Source organism: Melampsora larici-populina, assembly GCF_000204055.1.
Source record: "Melampsora larici-populina 98AG31 unplaced genomic scaffold MELLAscaffold_11, whole genome shotgun sequence".
NCBI lineage: Eukaryota > Fungi > Basidiomycota > Pucciniomycetes > Pucciniales > Melampsoraceae > Melampsora > Melampsora laricis-populina.
Genome location: NW_006768775.1, coordinates 1,206,722 through 1,220,500, shown reverse-complemented (window position 1 = coordinate 1,220,500; position 13,779 = coordinate 1,206,722). Strand labels below are relative to the sequence as shown.

The 13,779-nt window shown below is 37.3% G+C and overlaps 2 protein-coding genes across 2 annotated transcripts; one reads left to right on the top strand and one right to left on the bottom strand.

Moving 5' to 3' along the window:
• Positions 1–3,691: 3,691 nt before the first annotated feature.
• MELLADRAFT_71426 (uncharacterized protein) lies at positions 3,692–4,776 on the top strand (the record flags this gene model as incomplete). Its single annotated transcript, XM_007408160.1, has 1 exon — positions 3,692–4,776. One exon carries the CDS (start codon positions 3,989–3,991, stop codon positions 4,310–4,312), a length of 324 nt encoding a protein of 107 aa, XP_007408222.1.
• A 2,752-nt stretch (positions 4,777–7,528) lies between these two features.
• Positions 7,529–12,064, bottom strand: MELLADRAFT_115980 (uncharacterized protein; the record flags this gene model as incomplete). The annotated part of the gene is made up of 7 exons (XM_007408045.1): positions 7,529–8,501; positions 8,580–8,744; positions 8,856–9,183; positions 9,296–11,025; positions 11,083–11,385; positions 11,477–11,633; positions 11,729–12,064. 7 exons carry the CDS (start codon positions 12,062–12,064, stop codon positions 8,470–8,472), a joined length of 3,051 nt encoding a protein of 1,016 aa, XP_007408107.1.
• Positions 12,065–13,779: the final 1,715 nt, after the last annotated feature.

Sequence of the window (13,779 nt, the reverse complement as noted above, 5' to 3'; positions counted from 1 at the left end):
TAGTAGTCTGTCTGGTGAATTCCAATGTGCTGGTGACCAGCACATCACACTGCCACAATAGATGCCTTGGGTTGAGATGTCTCCCCTCAAGATTGGATTGGTTGGTAGTGGGATGGGCTTGCTTTTGCACTAAATCATCCTTGTTGTCAGAATTGCAAGTGAGATCCACCTGCTCTGGATCTTTAGACTTTCTTGATAGGTGCACATAAAAGTTAAAGAAAAGAAGATATGAGAATTCTCAAGATGATGATAGAATGGACTTGAAGCAAGAGACATACAGGTGGTTCAACTTCTGGACTTTCTTCTTGAGTTGGATTTTGTTTATTTGTCTTCTTCTTGTTAGTATCTTTGGTTTGAGATTCAGGCTCTGATCCATGATTTTGGTGTCTGTTTTTACTTTTACTAGCAACAAAAGAAGAAGAAGACTTTTCACAATCAAGTACATTTTGATGTAGGAAGTTCTTCTCATAGTCTTATAGCTACTCAGCCATATATAATATCCCTTAAAGGGATGTTAAGGAATATTCATATGTAGGCATCTTAAGGGTACGGGCAGAAAACTCCTCTCGAAGCTCTCCTATTTCTAGAGGAGAGCTTCCGGTGAGGAGTTAGTTTTGGAGGCAAGGAGACCTCTTCTCATCCCGTAGGTAAAGTGTAGGGAGAGAATCTCAGGTTTCAAGAGAGGCTCTTGGGTCTTACCTCTCCCCCTAGTAGATACCTATGGTTAGAAGAGTATTGTACGCTAAAATGTTACAAGTTCTACCCCTGACGGGCAGGTGGGTGGATTTGGAAAAGGACTATGTAGTTAAAACTTCAAGGCTATCAAGGAGAATGTGATTGTAAGTGAGAATGGATTCAAGAGGAACCTAAACAAGAGAATATGAAGTAGAGGAAGATGGAACAAGCAAAGGGATGAACAGAGGGGGAACTCAGGTCCTTCCCTTATATCAGAGGTTCTCTTCGAGACCTGCTGGGGTGTGACACTATGGCTTGTGTCTTTGTTGTTTGCGTCATCACTTGGCCAAGAAATGCCTTGTCAAGGTTTTCCTGGGTTGTATTGGACAAGTTAGGGGAATGGTTTCCTATTGAGCTTTGATATCTTGCTCTAGGTTCCTTTTTGAAGACAACCATTCTCATGGACAAGTCTCACATTTTGTGCCTTATGTAAGAGGCAAGGAGAAACAGATATCAGGAGCTGTGCAAATCAAGGAGTTTTTTTGAGTGGGGTTATTGTACAACTAGATCTATATGAAGGACCAGGAGCTTAGCCTGAAGAGCTCCTCTGAGACGGGGGTGCCACCATGGCAAAGCAACAATGGAAATCTTTTGAGGAGGGTAAAGTAATAGTATGACCAATGGGGGTCTTTCCAGACCAGCTTGAACAAAAAGGTGTGAGAACTCAAGGTGTGAGGCAGATGTGAACCAACCACAAGTTGAACTTGCACATTGGGGTTGACAGGATATATGATTATCTCATAATATATCCTATCAGCACTATCAGTTGGACCCAAAGTATGAAATCAGGGATCTTCATCACCTTCAAGAGGTGAAGTCATTCAGTCAGCGCAGGGGTATGCTGACCCAAGCTAACAACTATTTTCAAACCTCAATGGCTGTTAATGCAGATGTACAAACCCAGCTAATGCTGCAAACATAGTGAGACCAAGTTAACACAACTTCAACAATCTGGTAGCGTACATCACCACATCTAACAGACAGCAATGATGTAGATGAGTAAAAAAGTTACACTACCAGCTTCTCTGATGCCTTTTTAGCGTAATTGGTCCAGTGTTGCACCTGGTAACTAACAGTGTGCCTGCCCTTTGATCATTCTGGCTCTGTTGAACCTATATATTCAAAATACACAGTTACTAACGTACTTCATCTGTGTCGATGAACAGAAAAGTACATACCTATTCCCCGTAACCGGCAGAATACTTGTCAGGAGTGCAGTACAATTGATTGACTAGACCAATTGTGAGTAAATCAGACAGCCACCCTGACAGTTCCAGTGTGTTTTTACTGGGTGCTTGGCATAATTGGTTTTTACATTGCAGGATCTCAGTTGCTGTCCTTGATGCCTGACCAAGTTGTTGATTGACCGGGCATTGAGGGGGTTGGCAGGGCTTTGGGGACAGGAAGGTCTGGGTTGGAATCAAATGAAGGCTTTCAGTGGTAAGATACACACCAGAGTTTGTTCCACTGGTAGACTGGGGGGTGGGAGTGCACCACCAATGGGGTACATAGTGTGTCCGTTTTTTTTGATCAAGTTCTCTGCCTGACCTGCCAAAATCTGAGAGCTTTGTTAAGAAGAGGGGGCTGATGTAGGGTATGATTGCTGTGAAGCAGTTACACAGGGTTTTGATGCTGTTTATTCTACTGCCACCTTTTGTGTTGAAGGTCTGAAATAGATCAGCCTCTTGTTGTTGAATGCTATTCACATTCTGACAAGTGTTTGTTGGGTGATTCTGATCATAGTTTCCAAGGATATGTCCAAAATCCATAAACAAGATAGAGCAATGTCAAGCAAAACTTTAAAATGAAGGCTTGGTGAAAGGATTTGTGGTGATTGATAAAAGGTTTGGAAAACAAGATTATGCATTTTTAGCCTGGGCAAATTTCACATGAGGTCAAGCTCCTGTTGAGGAAAGCAGGAATTGGGGGGAACTGGAGTTGGTGGGTACATATATTCTGCGGTAGCCGTGTTGCTTGTGTGAGCATTTCTGGGTGATTCATGTGTTTTCTACTTGACTACATTGCTGTGTGATATCCGTGCTTTGGCTGGTGTAAAAGTCGTGTTGTTCTGTTTTGCTAGCCTAGGCATCTATGTTTTTGAGAAAGTTGCTTAAAGAGAGGTACATACCTGAGCCGGCGCTGAGCGTGGAGCCCATGTGAGTTTCGTAACATGAGGTGGGCTGACTGCTGTACACACTCGTCAGTAGGTGAGGCAGAGAGAGAGAGAGAGGACACTTGACCAAGCGGTTGGGCTATGTAGATGTTTGGGTCTGCATTTTAACAAGACATGATCCGGATGGACCTATCCGGAGGCTTCCAAGTCAAACTTTATAGGCGGATGTGAAGAATTCTACCGTGGGAGGACTCTACCAGTGAAGGATTCTATTTGGTGAAGAATTCAGCAAAAGCTCCGCCTGCTCCGCCTACATTGAACATATTGAGGTCACGTTCTCTTAACTTTTCGGCGGTTTTGGTGGAGCAAGAAAGAGGGTCTTTCCATGAAAACAATCATGTGATACTTATACATACCAGACTCTTCAACTTCCACTTGGCCAGCCTTGGCTTTACATAATATTTCCTCGATGCTGTGTCGGGTGTGAGATCTCTCGAGGATCCTTTTTAGAAGTGATGGTAGAGAAAAAATTGGCTTTTGTTTCGAAAGGTTGTACAAACTCTCCGATCAACTCCAAAATTTCTCCTCTCTTCCAGTTTTTTTGTCCATTCATCATGCTGTGCTTCTTTGTTCGGCGCACATGAGCTGTGAGCATACTAGCAGATTGAGTAACTGACGTATCTTTGTGAATGAATTGTGAGCCAATCCTTTGATCCGAAATTGTCTTTTTTATCTCTAATTGCCGAGAACGCATGAGAGGATCCTCAGTCTAACCGCTTATTCTTTTTTCGCAACTGGGGATAGATTACTCGATTAGCTTTACAGAACATATCTCCGAGGCAAGCCATTTTGAAAAACTGCTTATTCCGACTCATCAGCCATTCAGCATTCGGGACTGGATTGGCCCAACATTGTAAAAGGCCTGCATATAGAAAATTGTACCATTTCAATCTCACCATTCACATACGGATCACAAGAACGGTTTGTCTGTCGAAATCAACCCATCAGTTCTCTCGCATCAAGAAAGTGAAGATTGTAATCCAAATATCTAATCACCTGGCGAAAACTTGAACACCTCCACTTCAACGGCACTATCTCATTCTGCTCAAACCTCGTCTAATCAACACAAATCCGGTCAAGATGGTTCGATCAGAATCCACGAATCTTAACGCAACATTGCCTCCATCAGCGAATTCGATTCAAAGCAGAACTGTCACTCAAATCGATCATACTAAAGCTATTCATCCAACTCTATTAACCTCTCGTCGATCCCTCAAAGCAAAAGGCACCCGATTAAAAAGAGATGATTTCGGATTTAAAGAACCTGTGACAATCATGTCAAGATTTCACCTTGTTTTACATCGAAAGAGATCAGCATCAGCATCAACAACATCAACATCAACAACAACATCATCAACATCTAGTTTATCATCTTCTACTAGCTCAAATGCTTCTATCTACTGAGTCTTATCCAACATTTACAGTGTAATTTGGAGTCTCAATTTTATATCTCAACTCAATGCATCAATTCAACTGTTTTTCCTTCTTATTTGTCCATTTGTTTTACTATCGAAAGCCACAGTCAGCTGTCCTAGTCTATTTTTCTATTCCTCACCTTTTCATTCGATTTGTGTTTTTATTCATCTTGATCGAATTTCTTTGTTTCAGTTATGGTCTTCTCTTTCTCTCTCTGTGAATTTTTCTTCCAAACGCATTAAATCTACACTCCTTACATTCATTTCAAATATAGTCTTCTAAACTCAAATTAACCATTTTGTAAATTCATTTTTTCTGACAAACCTTTTTCCAAATCTATCCTCATTGATATTCTCTGTTTTTCTCTCAGTTCTTTTTTGTCAGGCTTTGAAAGTATTCTTTCTTTCTCATTGTTGTTGAAATGCAAATCCTCCTTGAACCTTGGTTTAATCAATTTGACATTCAATTTATGGCAGGTTAGACATAAATTGATTTCTAAAGTAAAGAAAGAAAACTTTTCACAGTTTTTGGATAATTGTTGCATGGGATCTTGATATCCTTGAGTTCAACATCTCCCTTCAAATTTCCTGAACCTAGGCAAAAAAGGCCTTACTTGTATAGCTACCACAGTAGAATCTGAGGCATCATTGAAGGCAAATCCTCGGACAGAGCTTGTATAAGGCATTGTTTTGCACCAACAAAATAAATATCTCATCAAATTCTTGAAAAGATTTTGTCCAAGGATTTGAGTCTGATGATACCTCAGATTAAAAAATCCAAGGCAAATTTGTTGGCTGCATAGAGCAGTTTTCAGATCTATGATTGCTACTGTTAAAGGCTTATGAATTTCAGACGGATACTGCAAATGCCCAAATCCAATGTCCTGACTCAAAAACTCAAGATTCTGAACATCTGACTCAAAACTCAAGATTCTGAACATTTGAGGGCAAATTTGAGATCTCAAATATTAACCTGAAGTTGTCCATGGATTGTCCAGGTGTTGTTTTTGAGTGGAAATTTTGGATTTGATAATAAAAAAACAAAGGAAATGAAAAGAAAACCAAAGTTCTGATCAGATCTTTTAGAAAATCTATAGATGGAAAGCAACCAGGTTGATCAGTATTCTGGAGATGGTCTTAGGAGCTTGAAATATTGAGTTTTGAACAAGAACATCCAATTTGAAGGTGTGGGTTGAAATTCATATATAAAGCCTTTGACAATGGTAACTATAGAAAGCTTTCTTTTGGATTTTGCTATCTTTGGACCTTGACTGAATGTGGGTTTCATTGAAAATTAAATGTGTTAGACCATCATTCAATATATGTATATTAGACTGGTCTCATGACTGATCATAGAATACAACCACATTTTTATAACACACATTGTCTAGTAGTAGTACATGTGTTGAGGAATCAACATCAAATAATACAAACAGGATAAGGGATAAGACATTAAAGCTTTATAATGACTAATCCCATCTTCTACCAATCTTGATCTCAAATGCCTTCCAAATTATCCAAAATCATTTGATGGAATTTCTTTTGGTAACTATTACTATTCTTTATAATAGAGTTAGTACCACCAAACTCTGAATTCCAATCAAAACCCAACCCGTTAAGTATGTAGACTGAAATATATGGTTTAACAACAACTTTGTTGAAAACTTTCATCATGGACAGAACCTGTGCCAGGTTGATATGACAGACATTTGGGATCTTTCAATATCTCATAAGATTCATCATGATAGGCAAGCTAATCATTTTCCTAGTGATCCCCCTAGTCTTTGAGCCACATAAACCAATAATCAAGCAGACCCTATGTTAACAAACCATTTGATAGCAAATAAGCATACAGGTGAGCTACTTCAAACCATAAACAACACATACCTTACCTCAGGATATACCCAGATCATATCCACCTTGGTGAAGGATTCTACAGCATCTGGAACCTGGAATCACCTCACAGGGCTTTCCAGCTGGTTCTTCTTATTCTAGTGATAGATATCAAAAGTTTTCTAAATCTCATGGATCAGACTTGTATGATGATCTCAATCCACATTGGAATATCTACACCTTTCTAGAAATCTCAACAAAACTTAATCCATCAACTTTTGAAATAATCAATCCAACCAAAGACCCTAGACCAGATTTTCTTAAAAGCATCAAGATGTATATCATAGGAGCCCATTCTGAAGCATGTTTCCCTGCCCTATCATGTATTTGGTTCAATCAAAGAAAAGACATTCTCTCATAAAAAGTCCACAGGTACCCTAAAAGCTTTGCATGCTGAGATAAAGAAACCATTACTAATAGTTCTGGACTTTTTGGATTTTCAAACGTCTCAGAGATCTCCTTATAACCTTATTGAATAACATCATCAAGCCTCAAGTACACCAAGTGAAAATAATATATTGACTGATCCAATTCAGTTCACCTCAAACATTGCAGAAAAAGGGAACAAGAAAATTCAGTGGTCATATTATTCACCAAGATCTACTAGAAACTTTCTCAAAATTAAAATTTCCTCAAAAAGATTCAAGGAAGATTGACATGGATGTATATAACAGACCATTTGATTCAGAACTTGGAAATGAGAGAGTCCCAATGCAAACAAACTCAACCCATAAGAAAAAATCAAATCTTCACACAAATTACTTGAAAAGAATAACCAACACCCACTAGAAATGTCAGTACAAGTTGTAGACATTCCAGATCAACTAGAATTCCAATGATTCCTTCATATTTATTTCTCATCATGATTCTCAGTGTTTAGAATGAAATTAATGCAGATCCAAATCTTTTGCTCTCAGATGTATGTGAATCAATCACACAAGTTGATTCAATTGGCCTTCTTTTCATATACAACACCAGGGCAAGCCTCCAGAGATGTAAACTGTAGGAAACCAATTTTCAACACCACAAAAGAATGGGTGTATTCTGTGCAAAGAATGTACAAACTTTTGGCTAATATCACACCACTTCTTTATTTGAAAAATCAAATCACAATTTTCCAAATTGTTATAAACAAAACTCACATACATGAAAACTTAACATTTTCAATTAAATATAAACCAATTATTTAAACTGAACCCAAAAACCCTCTTGAAGTTCTTAAACCATCAATCAAGTACAAAATAAAAATCAATTGGTTTTTCATTCATTCATCATTAAAACCAAAAAAACCCATATATATATGTATATATATGTTATAGACCTATAAAAGAAAGACACTATCACATTGCAAAAGAAGCACAAAAAACAAAGCACCAAAAACAAAAGAGAAATGAAAAAAAAGAATTATAAAACAATCAAGAGAAAATGGAAAGAAAAGAAAGACTTTAAAGGATTCAAATCATGTGAAAAATAAAGATCAAAAGAGTATGTAATAGTAATAGTAATAGTAATAGTAGTGATCAAAACCAAAGTCAAAGTCAAAACCAAAGTCAAAGTCAAAAGTAAAGTAAAACAAAACAAAAACAAAAAAACTTCTCCATTTTTTTTTCTCAATTGATAAATAAAGGTTCAAATAAAGTTTCAAATAAAGTTTCAAAATAAAGTTTCAAAATGAAGATTCAAAATAAAGATTCAAATAAAGACTCAAATAAAGATTTAAAGATTCAAATAAAGATTCAAATGAAAAAAATTGACTAAGCTAAGCTAAAACGAAACCATAAATTTATTTTTTTTAAAATAAAACCAAAACCAAACCAAAAAAAGAAAGATATAAAAGTATAAAATTCATGAAAGTTTAAAAAAGGAAGCAAAAAAGAGTCAAAAAAAGTGAAAGAGATTGTAGATTGTATATGATAAAAAAGGAATTAGAAAGATTAGAAAAAATTAAAAAAGATTGGAAAAAATTAAAAAAGATTGAAAAAAGATTGAAATTTAAGAAATTTAAAAAACCAAACCAAATCAAAGCAAGTTTTAATTAATCAAACAAACCATCAAAAGCAAAGAAAAAAGACGGATCCCAAGATTTCCTTGTACCTATTTCCTTCTTTTGTTCTTTTCAAAAACCTAATCCTTCATTAAACCCCATCCTTCATTAAATCCATTAAATCCATTCATTGATTTTTGACCATTCATTGATTTTTGACCATCCAAATCCGATCTTGACCATTCAAATCCGATCTTGATCCAAACACCTCACAACTTCAATTCCTGTAAAATTCTCTTAGCTAAAAAAAAACCAAAACCTCTCATCAATCTCTCATAAAACCTTCTGATCAAATCTTCAAAAAGAAACAATAACTAACCAAACGTTTGATACTGCCAAACATTACCTGAAATCCTTCTAAACTGTAGGCCATTAATACCAGGTAACAAAGGCATCTTAACAATAAAGATTTCAAATCGAACTACCAAATCATCTTTTGTCTTCTTACTAAAGTTTCCTTTTTGATGATTTGATAAACTTAACGCTATAAATCGTTGCCCATACCACGAAACACAAAACAATAAAGAATCAAGATCTCAGTAAAGAAAAAAAAAAGTTGAAGGGAAATGTTGATTGAGAGCTTCTTTTTACTTACCATCACTACCACCATTCTCAATAAAAGATCCTCTGGACAACTTTCTCTTAATCATCGCACCTGTCCCACCTGTCCCACCCCCAGCTGATCCAACCCCAGCAGTGGTAGATTCTTGAGGTGGAGAAGAAGAAGAAACTCTTTCGTTCGAAACACCTACTCGATCTCTACCTTTACCTAACCTAGAAAGATCAATCGAAGGAGCATGAGCACATTCGAATCCACCTTTGATTTCACGATTTTGAACTCCGATTCGGTTCAAAACTTTAATTAGATCGGTTCGTAAGACTTGTGGTCCTCTGGTAGATGTAGTTGCTACTGAAAATAATCCCTATTAAAAACAAACAAACGAAAAAAAAGAAAAAAAAAACACATTTCTCAACATCAGTTTTTGCTTTTCATTTTTTTTTTTTGAATCAGAGAAAAGTGGGAAGGGAATGAACTTTTAAATAAATCGGTTTTATCTTATCTCCACGACTAGGTGAAGCCGTTCTACCCGAAAATTCAACTTGATACTTAGAAGAAGGTATCATCCCACCACTTTCCGGTCTCTCATTCTCATTCTCCACTTCTACTTCTCGATGATGATTGGTGATTTCTTCTTCTTCACTTTCCAATAAAGTTGTACAATTATTAGCATTAGGAGCTTCAACTCCTCCGTTTCCCATTGAAAGACTTGTTCCTTGATCTTCTCCTTCACTTGGGGTACTTGTTGGATTATGTAATGAATTCAACCTAGGTCTCCAAGATGATCCAGCTGAAGCTGAATGTGGAATAGTTCGATTGGCAGCAGTAGAACTTGATTCTTTGGTGGTTCCGGCTCCAGTTCCAGGAACTCCAATCGTACTTGCTCTACTAACTGGTTTCCCATGAGCCGGTGCACTCAATGGAACATCATCTGGATCGATCCTTCTAGTCTCAGTGACTTGTGGTAAAGCACTCAAGGGTGTCTTAGTCGACGATTTATGTCCAGATCCTCCAATCGACGTTCTAGGCCGATGTCGTTTATAATCATGATCAGGATCTACCACAGATGAAGATCTTCCCAAGAATGATCCAAACCGTTTAGCAATACTTGTAGATTGATGATGAGCTTGATCACTAGTTTCAATCATACTGAGCACTCTTTCGGCTCGACTGGTAGGTGGTTTAGATCCTAATTCAGATCTTTGAGCATTGGCTTGTGTACTTCTTCGAGGATGATCGGTTTCATCACCTGGTCTAGCAGGTGAAGCAGGTGCTGATTTAGGTGCTGTGCTCATCACTGCTACGGCAGTAGATGGTCGAGCAGATGATCTTGTTCGATGGTTTCGATCTTCTTCTGCTGTTTGATATCCCGACGTACGATGTTTGAGAGCTGATCTAGGTGGTGGGTTATCATTATTCGTATTCACAGCAGCAGCCGCCGGTGGTCGAATATCAGGAAAATCCGGTACCGTAGGTGAATAAGCACTCTTGTATGCTGAGGGAGGAGCAGGTGGTGGTGGTGGTCCAGTCACAGAAAGAGTAGAGGAAGCAAAGAAACCAGGTCCATAGATCTTTTCCCTTTCAATCTTTTCTCTAACTAAATAATAAATCGAAATCAATGGATGAAAACCTCTAGTAGGATCAACGGTATCGAGTGATTGACCATTCAACAAGACAGAGGTATCCAATGGATTTGATTCATTTGATTTTTCTTCATGTTTAGATGTAGAGTTCGATCCAAGAACAGCTGCAATCTTCTTTCCATAGAATCCGAATCCAGAAAACCTTTTGGCCGATTTATTAGTAGCCTTTGGTAATTCTCGATCCCCTCGATGTTCTTTTTTGATTCCATTGGCCGCCATCGAAGCACTTGAACCACTTTGAGATGAAGAATAAATATCAGGATGTCCATCTAATCTAGATCGTTTTGAATCATGATTCTTCAATACTTTTTGATAAAGTTCACTGGTCAGAACCGCTCGGAGATCGGCTTCAATCTTTTCAGCTGTTCCGAATTCAAACCCGGTCATTCCTTTGACTACTTCTTCTTGTATCTCATTGATCCTCAATGGTTCTCGATGTGGAATATGTGAGTCTGGTGGTCCGTCAAATCCTTTGACCATCCATGGATGCGATAGAACTTCGGTTAAGCTAGCTCGATTTTGCGGATTAGTGACCAACATTCTTGAAAGAATATGTTTACATTCTGAGAAAACAGGGTCAGTTGAATGTCATCAAAGATAAATCAATCATCCAAACTCACCAGAACTCAGCCAAGTTGGATAATCAACATGACCACGTTTGATTTTAGCATGTAGAGCAGGCATCGATTGATCATCAAATGGAACCTTTCCACAAACTAACACAAACAAAACGATTCCAAAACTCCAGACATCTACCTCTGGACCGATATACACTTTGGCATTCAATAATTCCGGTGCAGCAAAATAGAGTGAACCACAAAACGTTTGAAGATTTGAATTAGGTGAAAAGAGATTCGATAGACCAAAGTCGATGATCTTGATATTGCCAGTCTTGGAAATCAAAATGTTTTCGATTTTGAGATCTAAAGTCGAAAGTTTCAAACGATCCAAATGTGAGAAGACCTGTAAGTGACTTTGGAACATGTGAAAGAGAGAAAGGCTTTGATGACGTACCTCGATGTACGATTGAATTGGCATGACAATATTCTAATGCACTACCCATCTGTCTTGCAAACTTCCTTGCTGCTCGTTCCCTCAGTCTTCCATGAGAAATGATATAATCTAACATCTGACCACCATTAACGTATTCGAAGAGCATGTAATAATGATGCTAAGATGAAAGATAAGATCTGATCAGTTTGAGTGATAAGAATGAAAAGATGATGGGGTAAGTAGGTAGTCGACGATCGAAAAGAAATCACTCACAGGATAGACCAACATACTCTTCATACCACACACATAAGGATGATGTAAGAGTAAGACGATACTAGCTTCTCTGATCGTTCGAACTTCTTTACCCTGATCTTTAATCTTGGCTTTCTCCAGATAATTACTACCATTCACACCATCTTCTTTCAATTCTTTTGATTTCTCAACTTGTTGTTGTGCAGCTGTGAGTGAGGTATGACGAGGAATGATCTTGATAGCAATCTTTTCTCCTGTAACAGATGAGATGGCTAATTTGACTTTTCCCATACTTCCTGCTCCCAAGGTTTTACCCAAACTATATTCACCCAACTGTCGTCTAGATCGATTAGTCATGTTGGCTGACTTTTGTGGCTCGGGTTTTGTTGGTGGTGAGTTTGATGGAGTGTGGGTAGTACGTTTTGAAGTGGATGAGATAGGAGCCGAGGTTGAGACTGGGGTAGGATCCGGAGTTGAGATTGGAGTGGGTTCGAAGATTGGATAAGCCACTTGAGTTTCAAAAGTCGGTTCAGTGGTTGTAGTATGATTAGCTGATGATTCGAGTTGGTCTCTTTGTTGATGATGGTTTTGATGAGATGGATCGTTTTGATTAGATGGATGGTTTTGATTAGATGGATTGTTTTGATTAGATGGATTGTTTTGATGATTATGATTGGATGTTAATTCCTTTTGATGGTGATAATTGGATTTGGGTTCTTTTGTAGGTTCAGTTTGATTGATAAGAGGTGTATTGAGAGTAGTAGTTGGGGTGTTAGGTTGAGTTGATTGAGGAATTAAAGATGGAGTAGAAGGGATTTGAGTTTGAGTTTGAGAAGAAGATTGAGATAGTTTCTGATCTGAATGAATGATTTGATTTAAATTAGGATTAGAAGAAGATGATGATGATGGAGATGATGGTGATAAGTTGATTGATTGATGATTGACAGTCGAGGGAGATGAGGTAGATTGAGAATTGAATTTAGAAATCAAAACTTGAGATCTTGAGGTTGATGGGATTGAGTTTGAGATTGAGATTGAATTTGATGGATGATGATGATGATGATGATTTTGTTGTTGTTGTGGGATTGAAGTTGAAGTCAATGAAAGACTTGAAGATGATAAAGTGATTTGATTTTCAAGAATGGCTTGTGGTTCAGTAAGATTTAGAATAGGCTGGTTAACTGAAATTTCTTCAACTTGATCTGATTCTGATGAGATTAGGGTCTCAGTTTCTTCTGTTTCTGATTCTGTTTCTGATTCTGGTTCTGATTCTGGTTCTGATTGAATTTCTTCTGTTTCAGTTTCTTCTATTTCAATTTCTTCTTGATTCTTCTTTTGATGATAAGTTTGTGATTCATTTTGATTTGAAGATGATCGTTGTTGTTGTTGATGATGAAGATGAAGAAGTCCAGATTGGGAAGAGTTTGAATTTGAATGTAAGAGTGAAACCGAGGTATTAAGATTAGAAATCAGATTGAGATGGTTAGTAGTTTTAGTATGATGAGGTGAAGTAGGTGGAGTAAGTTGAAAATTTGAACTTTTCATTCTGATAGATTTAGATTTAGAAGAAGATGATTTAGTTTGATGATTGAGACTGAGAGTACTCATCATTCAATTCGATTTGGTTAATGGTCAAGAAGTCTTCCTATCTAGCTGTTGACTATAATATCGATTAACAACAGATTGGTAAAGTAGCTCAATCGATCTTCAACTTTTCATCTCAATCCAATCAATCCATCCAAACAATCCAATCAACTGTAACACTCACTTTCATCTTTCATCTTTCTCTCTACATACATACAAACTTTAATTCACTTTCAATTGATTTCATATGTATTGAACTTCAAGTTCGAAATTGGAAATTACAAAATCACTTTCAATTTCAACAAGAATCGAAACTCACCATCCACAAACTACAAATACATATGTACATATGTACATTTCATCTGTCTATTTATCTGGAATTTAGAAAAAAAAAAAAGACTACATACAATTTATTTATTGTTTGGTGTGGTAGTTTTGTCAAGTAGTTTTGTTAAGTTTAAGTGCTGTGAAAGCTTGAATGATCACTT